This window comes from Hyposmocoma kahamanoa, unplaced genomic scaffold (assembly GCF_003589595.1).
Source record: "Hyposmocoma kahamanoa isolate Upper Pololo Valley unplaced genomic scaffold, ASM358959v1 99706, whole genome shotgun sequence".
Classification (NCBI taxonomy): domain Eukaryota; kingdom Metazoa; phylum Arthropoda; class Insecta; order Lepidoptera; family Cosmopterigidae; genus Hyposmocoma; species Hyposmocoma kahamanoa.
Genome location: NW_020656004.1, coordinates 14,885 through 29,308, shown reverse-complemented (window position 1 = coordinate 29,308; position 14,424 = coordinate 14,885). Strand labels below are relative to the sequence as shown.

General features: G+C 35.2%; 1 protein-coding gene across 1 annotated transcript; it reads right to left on the bottom strand.

Annotated features, from left to right (window-relative positions):
- Positions 1-12,300: 12,300 nt before the first annotated feature.
- LOC113239261 (peroxisomal membrane protein PMP34-like) lies at positions 12,301-13,211 on the bottom strand (the record flags this gene model as incomplete). The annotated part of the gene is made up of 4 exons (XM_026476184.1): positions 13,078-13,211; positions 12,836-12,855; positions 12,774-12,799; positions 12,301-12,479 (listed from the first exon to the last, which is right to left on the bottom strand). Coding segments are annotated over exons 1-4 (359 nt in total), but the record flags the coding sequence as incomplete, so codon positions are not given.
- Positions 13,212-14,424: the final 1,213 nt, after the last annotated feature.

The window sequence follows — 14,424 nt, the reverse complement described above, 5'->3', positions numbered from 1 at the left end:
TTTTAACTTTAAAGTGGATATACCCCTCTAAAATCAAATCGAAGATTAGGAAATTTTAATCTGCTCCCTCTTAAGTCACAAATTAGAAAGACCTGATTCCTACTATAGTAGGATTCGGGTTATCTTCTCGCTCAGAAACCCATCTGATTTCGACACTCGGATAGGCTACCCAATCGGCTCGATCCCAATTTGAATTAAAATCAGCCTACTGATAGCATTGTAAGCGCCCGGTTACACTTTTCGCGCAGCTGCCTAATAACCTAAGATAAGATACAATCGGCTAAGGCGCTCGCGCCATCGTATCGAAGGCCAGAGCCCACTTCGGGTTCGCTGAGCCAGCTTTATAAGCAATTAAGAAGTACTGTGTTTCTTCTTAAAGTGCCTCTCCACAACTGGAGGTTGGCCGACAATATGGCAAATTTATCCCTGTCCATGGTCAGTTCCCATATCTTTTCTACATAAGTTTTGTTTATAGTGACGCTATCAACGTCTTGGTTATACGTGAACCTACGGGACCTACTATGGTCTTGACCTCAGGTCTGGCTGTTTGCAAGTACTTCATCCGGTTCTCTAAAGGTTAATGCCTTGGGTGCTGGTGAAATTACAGGCACATGGGACTTGTCAACTTACGTCTCAAGGTCAAGGGTGCAGTGGCAGTGCCTCTAAGATGTTTGAGATTTAAAGCTCTGAATGGCACTGCAACTTGTTCGTCCCGTTACTTGGTTTTATAAAAAAAATATTGTCGCTATATTTGTAGAAAAAGTTTGGAAGGATTCAGGCCCAATATTTTGCAGCCATTCGCTTGCAATTCAATGCTCTAGAGAAAGTGTGCGCGGGTAAGTGTGCGCATGCGTACTCAAAGTCAAAGTCAAAGATTATTTATTCCATAGGTAAAATAAATTTACACTTCAAAACGTCACATTTAAGCTCGTTCACTACGCTAACCTCTCTGAGAAGGACGAGCAAGAAACTCTAGGGGTTGCTCTTTTCAAATAAACTTAAATGCTATGGAATACACTTTAAATCAAATTTGTGTGGATTCTGGAGCCATGTCGTGTTTCCATACATCTTTATCTAACACGTAGTCTTCAATTTTGTAATATGACTTTTCGATCAAAATATTTTTAATGTAGTTTTTAAACTTAGGAAATGATAAACTTATTATATGCTCCGGAATCTTATTGTAAAAACGTATACAGTTCCCCATAAAAGAGTCGTTTACCTTGGTTAATCGAAATCGTGGTACCATGAGTTTGGCCTTAGCTCTAAGGTTAATATTATGGATATCTTCTTTCGTATTGAAATGATGTATATTTTTACGGGCATATAAAATATTTGAGTAAATGTACTGTGATGCCACAGTCATGATACCAGTCTCCTTAAACTTTTCTCTGAGAGAAACCCGAGAGCCTAGACGGTACACAGAACGAATCTCTCGTTTTTGCAACACAAATATGGTTTGAATATCAGCCGCTTTACCCCACATGAGAATCCCGTAGGACATTATACTATGGAAGTAACTAAAGTAAACTAGTCTAGCTGTACTAACATCGGTAAGCTCACGTATTCTGCGGACTGCGTACTCTTGCCCCGTCTATAATATTTTTGTCGATTCACATATACAATATTAATTAACATATTTATCAATAGAATATGTAGACGCTACAATGATTGAGAAGTACTTGTGATACGGATATGTTTGCAGAAATTGTACGTTTCAAATAACAATAAAATTAACACGATTAGTATTATAGAATATAATATTGTACGTGTATTTAAATGTGTATTAATCTATTGTTTTTGTTTTCGCTTTTGTTTTTTTTTATTTTCAATTTATGTAAAAAATACATTAATCAAGTTTTTTTAAAGCATGGTGTAATTATGTCTGTGTTGTTGTCGTGAAATTGAATATGTAATATGTATAGTGCATTATATAGCGAATGTTGTACTGTACTGTGTTGAACCTGGGCCTCATGTCTAATTTCTGTTGATTGTCAATTATATGATGTTGATAAGCGTAATAATAAATAAATAAACATACTTTTTTTTACATTTCAGTGCCTAATCGTCATGCCGCGGGATTATACAAAAAAAATATAAATAAGATTTTAATAAGATATTTTTTTACTATTTATATATTTTTTATATTTTTATGTAACAAATAGTAAGTATTATTAACAATACAATTCTTAACAGGAACGTGATTATTTTGTTTATTTGTGTTGTTGATTCTAAGAATTGTTTTAATAAATAATAGTTCGTATGTCAGAAGTGGATTGATCTCAAATTAATCTTACTGATTATTTCTCCTGATATGCAAAAACTAATTATTATAATAACGAAGACATATCTAGGTTTATTAGTAAAGAATATTTTTTTATTATTATTCATTGACCTACCAACAAATGGACATCGCGTCTAATACAAAAACCACGAAAAAATGTCCGAAGTTAACCTATATAAACGTAGTGACATGTAACGAAATATAAAAAACTAAAACATTTAATTTAAATTGTAACGTCATTACAATACTGCCTAATTTTGCTTGCAACAATTTAAGGGCCCAAAAACATCATATTCAGCTTCTACTGGAAACTTAACAAAATGCACCATATTTAGCTTCGACTGAAAATTACTTGAAAACAAGAGTAATGGAATAGCCTTTCTCGTAAATATTAATTAATTTTTTTATATATTATTATGTCGAATTTTGTACAAATTCACTTAAATGTATAATAAAGAGTTAGGCAGATACATACATACAAATATTACTACAAATGTGAAAATAAGCGTGTACTATAAGAAATGTACCGATATTCTAACTAAATGTAAACTCAAACATTCGTAATTCCGAAAACCGATTTATAACAAAACCGTTACGCTTTCGAGTAATTTTGATGCTTTTCGCATAGACAAAATTAGCTTTTGTTTTGTAATCTTCGTAAAAAAAATATGTTTGACATTACGAAAATTCGAACTGACGTTATTTCGGGCAAATGTATTTTCAGACTTCTGGTAGGTAACCCCAAGTCGTAAAACGAGTAGAACAATATTTTGTTACTTGTTGCTAACGTTTAATAAAAATAAATAAAAACATTTTAAAAATAAGATTAAAATCAAAGCGACTCTATAGTTTCTTTGTTCTAAATATTTCAATCGCTTGTGGTTCGAACAATTGAAAATGACCAGAAGTTTATATAAGCTTCTTGAAACTGACGTAATGGGTCTCTTTCCATCTTTTGCGCACGCAATGAGTAAAAAGGACAGTTAGCTATTTCATTATTTCGTGTGCTTTTGTAATTTATATTTACGATTCAGTTATATATAAATTAAATATTATAAAACTGTACAAAATAACACTTTTAAATAAGAACTATGATAACACCATATATTTGTTTAGTGAAAATATGATACAAAATCCTGTTTTTACACTTTACTGCAGTAATTTTTACAAGTTATTATTATTGGTACTGCATGATTGACAACCGCGTTGTCACTGGAACAAACGAAGACTGATGCGGACACTCTTTAGCGCGAACATCCATTTATTTAGACCAATGTTATTATTATAATAATTTTGACCATGAGCAAGCAATGCGCTCACATACCCCATGTGCGTCTACTTACCCCTTAAAAGTGCGCACAGTTACCCGCAATGCGGGTCAAGTGCATGCATTCCGATTTTGTACGATCCTATGGCCTAACAAATGCTTTATTTGAAAGTCATAGGTACCTTTATGTTCCTAACTCTCATTCATTTTATGTGCTAAATTACAAAAGTGCCCGCGCTTCACCCGAATGACTTTACTTTTTTTTATAATATTAGGTGACGGGACAAACAAGTCATGCGCCTGATAATAAGCTGTCTCCTGTCCATAAGTTGACAAGTCCCGTGTGCCTGTAATTTCACCAGCACCCTTACACTTCAAAACCGGAACACAGTAATGCTGACATTACTGCTTGGCGGCAGAAATAGATAAGGTTTCAGCAGTACCCTGGTGGCCTACTATGAGCTCTTAGAGCAATCCTATTTGAGCCTGTAACTTGGATTGCCTGTCAAATTCGTACTATGACGTCACAGAAACAATTCACTTTCCATACAGTTTACGTTCCCCATTCGAAAACCGTGACGTATCATGACGTGCCGTTTGCCATACAAGTGGCGGCCTCATCTGTAAAAGTAAGCAATTCAAAGAAAGTTACTTCGTAACTAACTTTATTAGATTTTGTTACATTTTTAAGAAATTTCGTATAAGTTTTATTCTATTTTCTGTTTCATAATTATTTGTTATTTTTATAGGCTATGTAGCCAATTGTTAATAAATAAATAGTCTTAGAATAATAACGCATAGAAACCTAGTCCGCACACGCTAAGTGAGGCAAATTGAAGCGCGCCCAATGGGCCTACACGAGCGGGCGGGCCGGCAGTGCTCAAGGTCAACTTGCACCGCGACCAGCTCAAGAATTTTAGCTAAAAATGACGAAATGTGCGGTAAATGAGTGAAAAATACGTCAGACAAACATAAAATAGATACTAACATCACATTCCACAAGGAAGTAACGCGTTTCAACTTGTATTTTTATATAAATATTCACTAAAACCGAAAATTAACCTACTACTAAAACTAGCCTACATGAATTTGATTTTTGCCTCACTTGTGACAGTTCGTTTGATATGAAACTATCATTCTATGCGTTATTATTCTAAGTAAATAGTATTAACTATTGAGTGTTTTTTTTAAATTTTAGTTCATGTTCTCAATCTTTAAAGTATTATTGATTAATTATTGGCCTGAATGTTATTATAATTTTGAGATGGAATTTTAATCATTTTATTGACCAAAAATCGTAAAATAACTTTTGAATGGTGCCAAATTTGACTTTACTGCAATCAATGAAATTGTACGATACAAGATACGTTCCAATTACGTTATCAAATTACAAACTCACCTTATTAATTTAAATGATAATGACTAAACATGACATGTAATTTTGTCGTACGACAAATTGTAAAGTACGATATTACAATACAACGTAATAAGTATAATCAATAATAAAATTAATAAAAAAGTATAATTATTCTCATTTTGAATACAATCGGTTAATCGTGCTTGAACGCTCCCAGGATAGTACATCTTCTGTCTATTTCTTCCATATGATTTAGTATGTAGTTCCATCTCGCTCTTGTTAGATGTCAGCTAACCAGCCAGAGATAATAATTAACGTTTAATAAGTAAAACTCATCATCCTGTCATGCCATTCCCGTTCAACTTTGTGTAAGTCATGATACGAATTTAAGCAGTTCGGTTTTATCACGTCACTTGAATTGCATGGAACTTGGCTGACTGCTTATAAGCTCAGGCCCCCTGGACGATCTTTTGCACAAGGAGAACTCTACTGGGGTACTTGTACTCAGAATTACAACGAGTTTCAAAAAAATAACGTACTAGTTTTTCTAATTAAAAGAGTCTCCATAAACGCGTCACTGTGACCGCGACATTATTAAAATTAAAATTATTTCATTAAACAATATCTCAAAATGTTGCATAACTTGTAAAAAGGAATAACCATTCAAAAAAGAACTGATCCATATCTTTCTATGTTAGTTTTGATTATAGTGACCCTCCCTACCTATCCTCCTATACGAGAAGGGCACTATGACCTGCGCGTGCACAGGAACCTTACAAGTTCAGGTTCTGACCCCGGATCAGTCGGACTTCATCCGGTTCTTCGAGAGGCTTGTGCGTCGGGTGAGCCGCCCCGGGTGCACGTACAGTAACAGTTGCGCATTGCACAACTAGCGGCTGCCACCGAAAAACCGTCGACTCTGACTCTACTACCAAATCTCACTGGTGGCGGAGCTGTAAGGCACGCTCACTTCCCGACGCCGAAATACGACGTCTCTCCAGTTCCTAATAACCTAAGCGGCTGGAGGGACCGGAGGATATCTAGCTTATCCTCTACTAACTCTCCGGGCTGGTGCCAGAGATGCCAGTCGCAGTGTCCTGCGACAATATCCGGACATAGCTTCCAACTTAAAGGGCAACTCACGTGACCCGCGCGTCTCCTCGCTTCAGGCCCTTAACTAGACGAGACAGACGCCCCGGACACATGCAAAACCGGGACAGACAAGCATGTCCGTCTCTACAGCTAACCACAAACCTCGGCGAGTCCATACCCAAGTCCGGGACGGCAAAGGCGTATCACTGGCGGACAGCCGCTGTACCCTGGGCTCCCCGGAAAACCTTATCTCTCGGATCAGTAGATAGGGACTATTTAAAACTATTCAAAAAATAACTATTTAAAACATTGACTTACAAATAAATGGACGACGGGTCTAATACAAAAACCACGAAAAAAATGTCCCAAGTCAACCTATTCGAAATTTAAATTGTAATGTCATCGCAGTATCGCGCTGTCCGTAGAACAAATGAAGACTAAAGCGGAGTTTGGCGCTCTGTATACGATTTTAGCGCCTTACAAGTGCGGACACTTTTTAGCGCGGACCCGACGTCCATATAATTGTAAGTCAATGATTTAAAACAATAGAAAATACCAAATATGACGCTACTCAAACTCTTCGGCCTTCTGATTGATTAAAACATTAGCGGTATTTGACCAATCGCGAACACTTCTATTCTATTACTTTGTATTTTTGGCGAAAGCGTGTTGTATTGTATACAATCATTACACTTTACGTCTTAAAACTAAAACTTATTACTAAAATACGGTACTCGACTTTTGACATAAAATACTTCTTCGTCTTCCTGTCCTTGTCCTACGCTAGGTGGGATCGGCACAACATGTATTTTTCTTCCACTCTCCCTTATCAGCGGTCACAAAATCTATTCATCTTTTATTTGGCCTTCCTTTCCACTTATATCCCTCCACATTCATACCTAGCACTCTTGGCGTCACATGGCATTCTTGCCTCCGCAATGCATGTCCATAACACGCTAATTGCATTGCAAAATTTTATTTAATTTAAAATTTTACTCGTATACCAATCTGCATGTAAGTGTGCGTGTATTCGAGGCAGATATATTAAAGCAATCATTTTGTGACTTATCCTAGGTTTATAAGGATTAATAAATTTTGGAATTTACTTCTTTGTGATTAAGATTTGTAATCGCAAGGTTCGTAGAAATTATAATAACAACTGTTAAGTTTTCCTCAATTAATTTAATTAATATCATATTTATGCACCAATGACCCCGGTGGCTTCACCGTCTGCACTGTGGTCACTGAATACTGATGTCCCGGATGCGATTCCCGGTCACTTGATATTATAAAAAAAAGTAATTATAAGTATCATTGATAACATCAAAAAAATCAAATTAAAATACAAATATTTTATTTCAAATAATACATACATATTGGTTACTCAACAGTACAAACTTACATACTAATTAATAGATTTAGGCATTACTTTGCGAAAGTTCATGTCAATAAAAATGGAAGTAAATTAATTTTCTACTCCGCGAACCTAGTGAAGGTTAAATCGTGCAAAATAAATGTTGAATATTTTTTCACGCAGTTAATTTTCCCACCCTCAACTAGAGTCACAAACCACCACCAAAAATATACCCGACACGTGTCTCACCTCTCCACGAGGCATCCTCAGGGGCTGTTGATTGCTCGACACTCGGCCGAAGAAATTGTAGAATACAACCCCGCGGCAAGGTGCCCAAGAAGCAAATAACGTTCCCACTTTGTATTGCTATTCTAATACGTTGGGCAAGGTAGCCCTTGGGTTTCCGAGGCAGTCTATTAAATTAAGAGTTCTTTATGAAAAACTTCGTCCAGGGAAGTACCTTACCTTAATAAGAAAGAAGATAAGAAAGAAAATATCCTTAATGTTAACCTTACAGCTAAGTCTCCCTCTCTCCCTCCGCATAAAATTAACAAAATAATGAAGAAGAAATTCCTCGGCCGAGTGTCGAGCAATTAACAGCCCCTTAGGATACCTCGTGGAGAGTCGAAACACGTGTCAGAAATATTTTGTGATCGTATCTGTGATTGTAATTGCGCTTGTAGATGTCCTACGGGATTCTCATGTGGGGTAAAGCGGCAGATATTCAAACCATATTTGTATTGCAAAAACGAGCGATTCGTTCTGTGTACCGTCTAGGCTCTCGGGTTTCTCTCAGAGAAAAGTTTAAGGAGACTGGTATCATGACTGTGGCATCACAGTACATTTACTCAAATATTTTATATGCTCGTAAAAATATACATAATTTCAATAAGAAAGAAGATATCCATAATATTAACCTTAGAGCTAAGTCCAAACTCATGGTACCACGATGTCGTTTAACCAAGGTAAACAACTCTTTTATGGGGAACTGTATACGTTTTTACAATAAGATTCCGGAGCATATAATAAGTTTATCATTTCCTAAGTTTAAAAACTACATTAAAAATATTTTGATCGAAAAATCATATTACAAAATTGAAGACTACGTGTTAGATAAAGATGTATGGAAAGACGACATGGCTCCAGAATCCACACAAATTTGATTCAAAGTGTATTCCATAGCATTTAAGTTTATTTGAAAAGAGCAATCCCTAGAGTTTCTTGCTCGTTCTTCTCAGGGAGGTCAGCGTAGTGAACGAGCAGTAGCTTAAATGTGACGTTTTCAAATGTAAATTTATTTTACCTATGGAATAAATAATCTTTGACTTTGACTTTGACTTTGCGTGTGTTATTCACAATTTAAAGTATCTAAGTTTGAGGAGTGTTTTTTTTTATAAATTTTTGTTATGGCTCTTTCTTTCACCTTTATCGTATACAACAAATTTATGTGACCGAATATCTATTTTATTGCTCCCTATTGGCGGTTTACAACATTTTCAGTTTTAAGGGTCGATATAACCTCAAGTGGCTTTTGGATGACGCATTTTTCAGCCATTATTGTCCCACTGCAGAGCAAAGCCCTATTGAATCAGTATACGGTGTGAAAACGCGATTTCTAAAAATTTTCACGATAGAAAATTTAAAAAACTTAGGAAGTCAGTTAAAAAGATATTAAATATTTGAAAGAAAGCAAGAACACTGTTTATAACACAAGCACAGACGCGCATATAAACAAAATAACAGAGGAACAATAATAATAAAAGAGCTAAGTTAAAACAATTGATAATGCAGTACCGAACCGTCATGTGTGTCGCGGCTGTGCAATCGGGATTTGCTCTTCTTTAGCCACGGAGAGGCTTTTTTTAAACCATTTTGTGGCGCTGATTTCCAGCAAGCCCGGGCGAGTGAGCCGCTAACAACAATAAATAAATAAACAGATAAGATGTAAAATGTTTCACATCGGATTAAACCGGATTCATCGTCTAATTAGCCACCCTTATAGGTGGAATATTGTCTTCAAATTAGAATGGGACCGCCACTGAAGACCTTCCAAAAAAAAAAAAGAATTATCGAAATCGATTCACAATTGACGGCATAATCGCGTAATATACACACTAAGCAATTAAAAATACGGTCGAATTGTTTTTTTTGAAGTCAGTTAAAATATTACATTTTCTTGAATGTACTGTCATGCTAATATAGTTCTATGACGCTTTCAATATACGTACTGTAACTGAGACGTAGCTTGGGTTGCGTAGCGAGAGGTACTTTTATGAATATAAACTGGAATAATATTCAAAAATTTACTTTATTGCACTTTTTTACATGCTTATAGTGTTGGGTTACATTTTCGATCGCTCCAGATGCTCTATTCTTTTCTTACTTCATTTTTCAACACACATTCTAATTACAAAACTATTCAATCAGCCAGTGATTCTACTCATAGAGTAGAGCCTAGACTACAGTACTCAATACTCAATACTCAATATATTTATTGCATTCAAATGGTACATACATGTCTTAAAACTAAAATAATGCTACACGTTATGAGCCCTTTGTTAGGGATAACAGTAAGAGCAGAGGTAGGCCGAGGTTTCAATTATCAATTAGAATTGTTATTTATCAAATAAAAATGTAAAATAAAAAATATGTCATATTATAAGAAATACGTCATATTATAAGCAGAATTCTTTGGGTTTGTGTTTTTTTGAAAGATTTTTTGTGTTTCTTGGACCATTTTTGTACAATAAATTAAACGCCAAATATTCCATTTGTAATTTCTGTTGCTTTAAGGTAAAGAAAATTCTCCAAGAAGCTTTCAAAATATGTCCTATGAGGATACAGAGAATTTATTTATTATCGTAAAATAAACGTTGTCTTGTTTAAGTGTACATTTTTTTGATTGGCAATTTATTGTTTAATTGTTTAATTTTATTTCATAAGATTCTCCTAAAAAGTATTTATAATATTAATAGTATCCACGTTTATAATTTGTAGTACTTTTTACCTGAAATATAGGAATTGCCTAGTTCAGGTACATGTGTTATTTTTACACTAAATCGCATAAGTAGTCTTTAGTTTTCTCTGTACATTATGTTACTGAATAAACAATTTTATTATTTATTATTTTTTATAGAATTATGTCACTTGAAAGTTTGAAATTAATTAGATTACAATAGCACAACTTTATAGTATATAATTAAGATTTATTTATTATTCAAATTTATTATAATATTATTATTTTTATTTGTCATCAAAGAATTCATTTAAATTGTGAGATAAGTAACGATTTATCTTCATATAAGCCGGTTGCTGTAAAGTTATCAATTTCCTTTTTATTTTCTGATTTGGGATTTTAAAATATAACAATCATCGTCACAATGAAATTTTCAATGCTATAGATATAAAGATTACGGTGAAAAGGGATAAAGACGTAACGTGGATTAAAATACATAGATTAACAGGGATAATGAAAATAAATGTAGAGGTAATCCGTATGCAAGTGCGAAATACGTGATAAAAATAACGTCAAGGTTAATTGTAGGTTTAAAATTAATCATTATAATAATTGATATAGTTTTGAAAACGATATCGTCATTGCGGATCTAAAATTACGTATACTTGTTATTTTGATTTACGGATATTTGATTTTTAACCGGCTTTAAGAAAAGGAGGAGGTTATACGTTCGGCTGTATGTACGTTTTCAGATATCTCTGTCAATTGTGGACCGATTTTGAAAATTCTTTTTTGTTTGAAAAGGTGCACTGTCGTAGTGGTCTCATTGTCACCAAGTTAGAATCTGTTGAGGGGATCTCATGAAAATCAAAGGAAATCTTTAAATTTTATGGGCATGTCTGTTTATTCACCAATTTCTCCAACAATTGTGCACGGATTTTGAAAATTCTTTTTTGTCTCTTGAGGTGGTCCCTAATTACATATATACAAGTTAATATTCTAAGACACATTGTATCAAATAAAATCCGACTTCAAATGAAGGATAATGATATTGGTCTTTTTAAACATTGTAGAATCTTACCTGTTTATACCCAATTTAAGTATATGTTTTTAATCTATGTTTTTTAACAACGATCTTAAACAAGTAATAAATCACCCCGTGTGTACGCGAGGGATGGCTGAGGACCGGTTGCTAACGAGTCGCGCGAATAATGTGTACGGCTAAAGAACATCTACCTTCCCTCTTCCCCGACTTATTAATAAGTTGCCACTGGAACTACGAAATACCTTAACAACCATTAATATAAAACATAAACTTAAAGATTACTTTGTACAAAACTTAAAAATATGTGATGAACATTTAATATAATAAGATGAATGTATTTACCCAATCCTATTAATTTTAGTAACATATAATATTATAGATTATTTATACAAATTACTTAAATATTTACACTTAAATATAAGCTTCTGCTAGCATGTTCAAATTTGTATTGTGTAGATACAGGTCGCATTATGACAAACCTTAGCGGTTTAAAATGCGATTAGAAACATATTTGTGTATTTTGTCCTTTATACAATAAATAAATAAAAAAAAACTTAAAAAAAATATTTTCTGTAAATAGAAGTCGACTTTTCACTTGACAGTATAAGTGTAATCAACAAACCACCGTCACCGTGACCACCAGAAAAGAGTATAAAATCTGCAAAGGAGTCAGAATATGATGAGGGGATCCCATGGAATTCGGAAATAGCCGATAAGCAAGCTTTTGAGGTCGCTTTTTTTTCAATGAAAAGCTACAATTATTACAAGTCACTTTCCCAATGTGATACCAAATGACGTCATGGACATTCGGCTCCCCTGGTAGTAAGCTACAATGACGCGTATCCATAATAATAGGGTTGGTACAGGGTCAAGAGCACGTCAAGCTTTACACTTATGACTTAAATCCAACTCTATGCCGCTTACAATAAAAACGGTCCAAAGTACAAAGTGTCAAGCTTGATGAGAGCTGCCGTCATTACAGTCTGGAGAAGCTTGGCTTCCAGACCCCTGAACAAAGTAGATGGTTTGTCCTTTACGTCCTTAACAAGAGGCTTCAGACCTGTACCAGCACGAAGTCTGGGTTGCACTAACTGGATAGGATATGTCATAGTTGTAGCCATTGACTTACAAATAAATGGACGACGGGTCTAATACAAAAACCACGAAAAAAATGTCCCAAGTCAACCTATTTAAACGTAGTGACATTTAAAGGAATATTAAAAAGCTAAAACGTTGAATTTAAATTGTAATGTCATCGCAGTGCTGTCTAATTTTGATTGCTTCGCTGTCAGTCGAACAAACGAAGACTAGAGCGTGAATGACGCTCTGTATACGATTTTAACGCCCTATAAGTTCGGATACTTTTTAGCGCGGACCCGACGTCCATATAATTGTAAGTCAATGGTTGTAGCAATCGCTTTAGCGACAGCACCTGCTAGGAATGCTGTGTACGTATCAAACTAGCCTTTAGAGGTCATGTTTCTCTTCAAAGATTCATATTAACTGCCTCCGTGGCCTAACGGTTACCATGCCGGACTGCCACGCAGAGGTCCCAGGTTCGATTCCCGGGCCGGAAGAAATAGTTGTATGGCCTACAATTATTTCTCTCGTGAGTTTGGATGTAATTTGTGGTTGTCTATGTGTGTGTCCATGGCACCCGCGACACAGGGTTTCCCTAGTGCGGGGCTATGTTGAATGTGTGCGTTATTATTATTATTATATACCATGAATTGCATAGCTGGATTTGTGACAAGAAGAAGAGAAGGAATTGTGCCCGACCACAGGCCCTTTGCTCCTTCCTTTCTATAAAGTTGATACAGTCCTTGGAACAAGTTTGTGTATGTGTTTGTTTGCATCTTATTGTCTGTACAACAGGGCGCGACTTAAAACGCGAGAAACTGGTATTCTCGCTTATAGCTACGTCGTGCTACGTTACAGATCCAACAGTGTTGCCAGATCTACTGCTTTAACAGTAGATCTACTGTTTATGGCCAACGTCTACTGTTCTACTGATAATTAACACAAATCTATTGTTTTTAGAAATTAGTTCTGTTACAATCATTTGTTCTATCCAAATTTACCAAATCCGTGGATACCAAGAAGATTCAGACAGCGATTAACCAATATGGCATGTGCATGATGTAAATACGTTTATTAATTTCAATACTTTTTAGTAATTTCAAAAAAAAAGACCCGTCCGTGCTTGCTACGGTTACACCAGAATCGGATAATTTCCTAATAAAACTTGAACACCAGCAAATTGTTGAGGCTTTTTCTTTGATGCAGATTTAACCAATGGTTTTATCATAAACGTTCTATGTTCTGTGTTGAAAAATAAAATCTATTTAACCAACTGAAAGGGAGGTGGCTCACAATTCAACTCGACTGGACTTTGTACTTATGTTACGCGATAACTCCGGCGGCATTTGAGAACCCATTTTAATGATTTTTTTTTATTGTGAAGAGGATACCTCGGTGGTGGTTCCACTTAAATTTGAAGTAAATATTTCACCTCTAAGGGTGGCAAACTAAAGAGTCCGCTTACGCGTACTTTCCGGTAATCGATTTCAATGAAACTTGGCTTGGAAATAGATGTAATTTCATGGACCAACTTTCCTCTATTCCCACTAGTTTAGTTATCCAGGTCAGTTGACTGAACTAATGAGATTCTTTTCCTCGTTTGTTGAGTTGAAAATAAAACAAGCTTTTTTGCTGGACCTGGTCTCCAATTTTTTGTTAAGTTTCGTCGGCCCCTTGTTGGTGGGATGACAAGCAAACTACTACGTAGTACTACGAATCTGGTGGGGTATCAAGCACATAGTTAAATGAAGAAATGAAGAACAAAATTTCATCAGTTCAGTCAACCGAACAAATGGGAAAAAGAATCTCGCTAGTTCAGTCAACTAAACAAACAAAACAAACAAAACAAAAGACCTCATTAGTCCTGTCAACTGAAGTAGTGGGAATAGACCTGAACTTTTGAGGTCGGTTTTTTTGATACTCAGTACCATTGACTTACAAGTATATGGACGTCGGGTCCGCGCTAAAAAGTGTCCGAACTTATAGGGC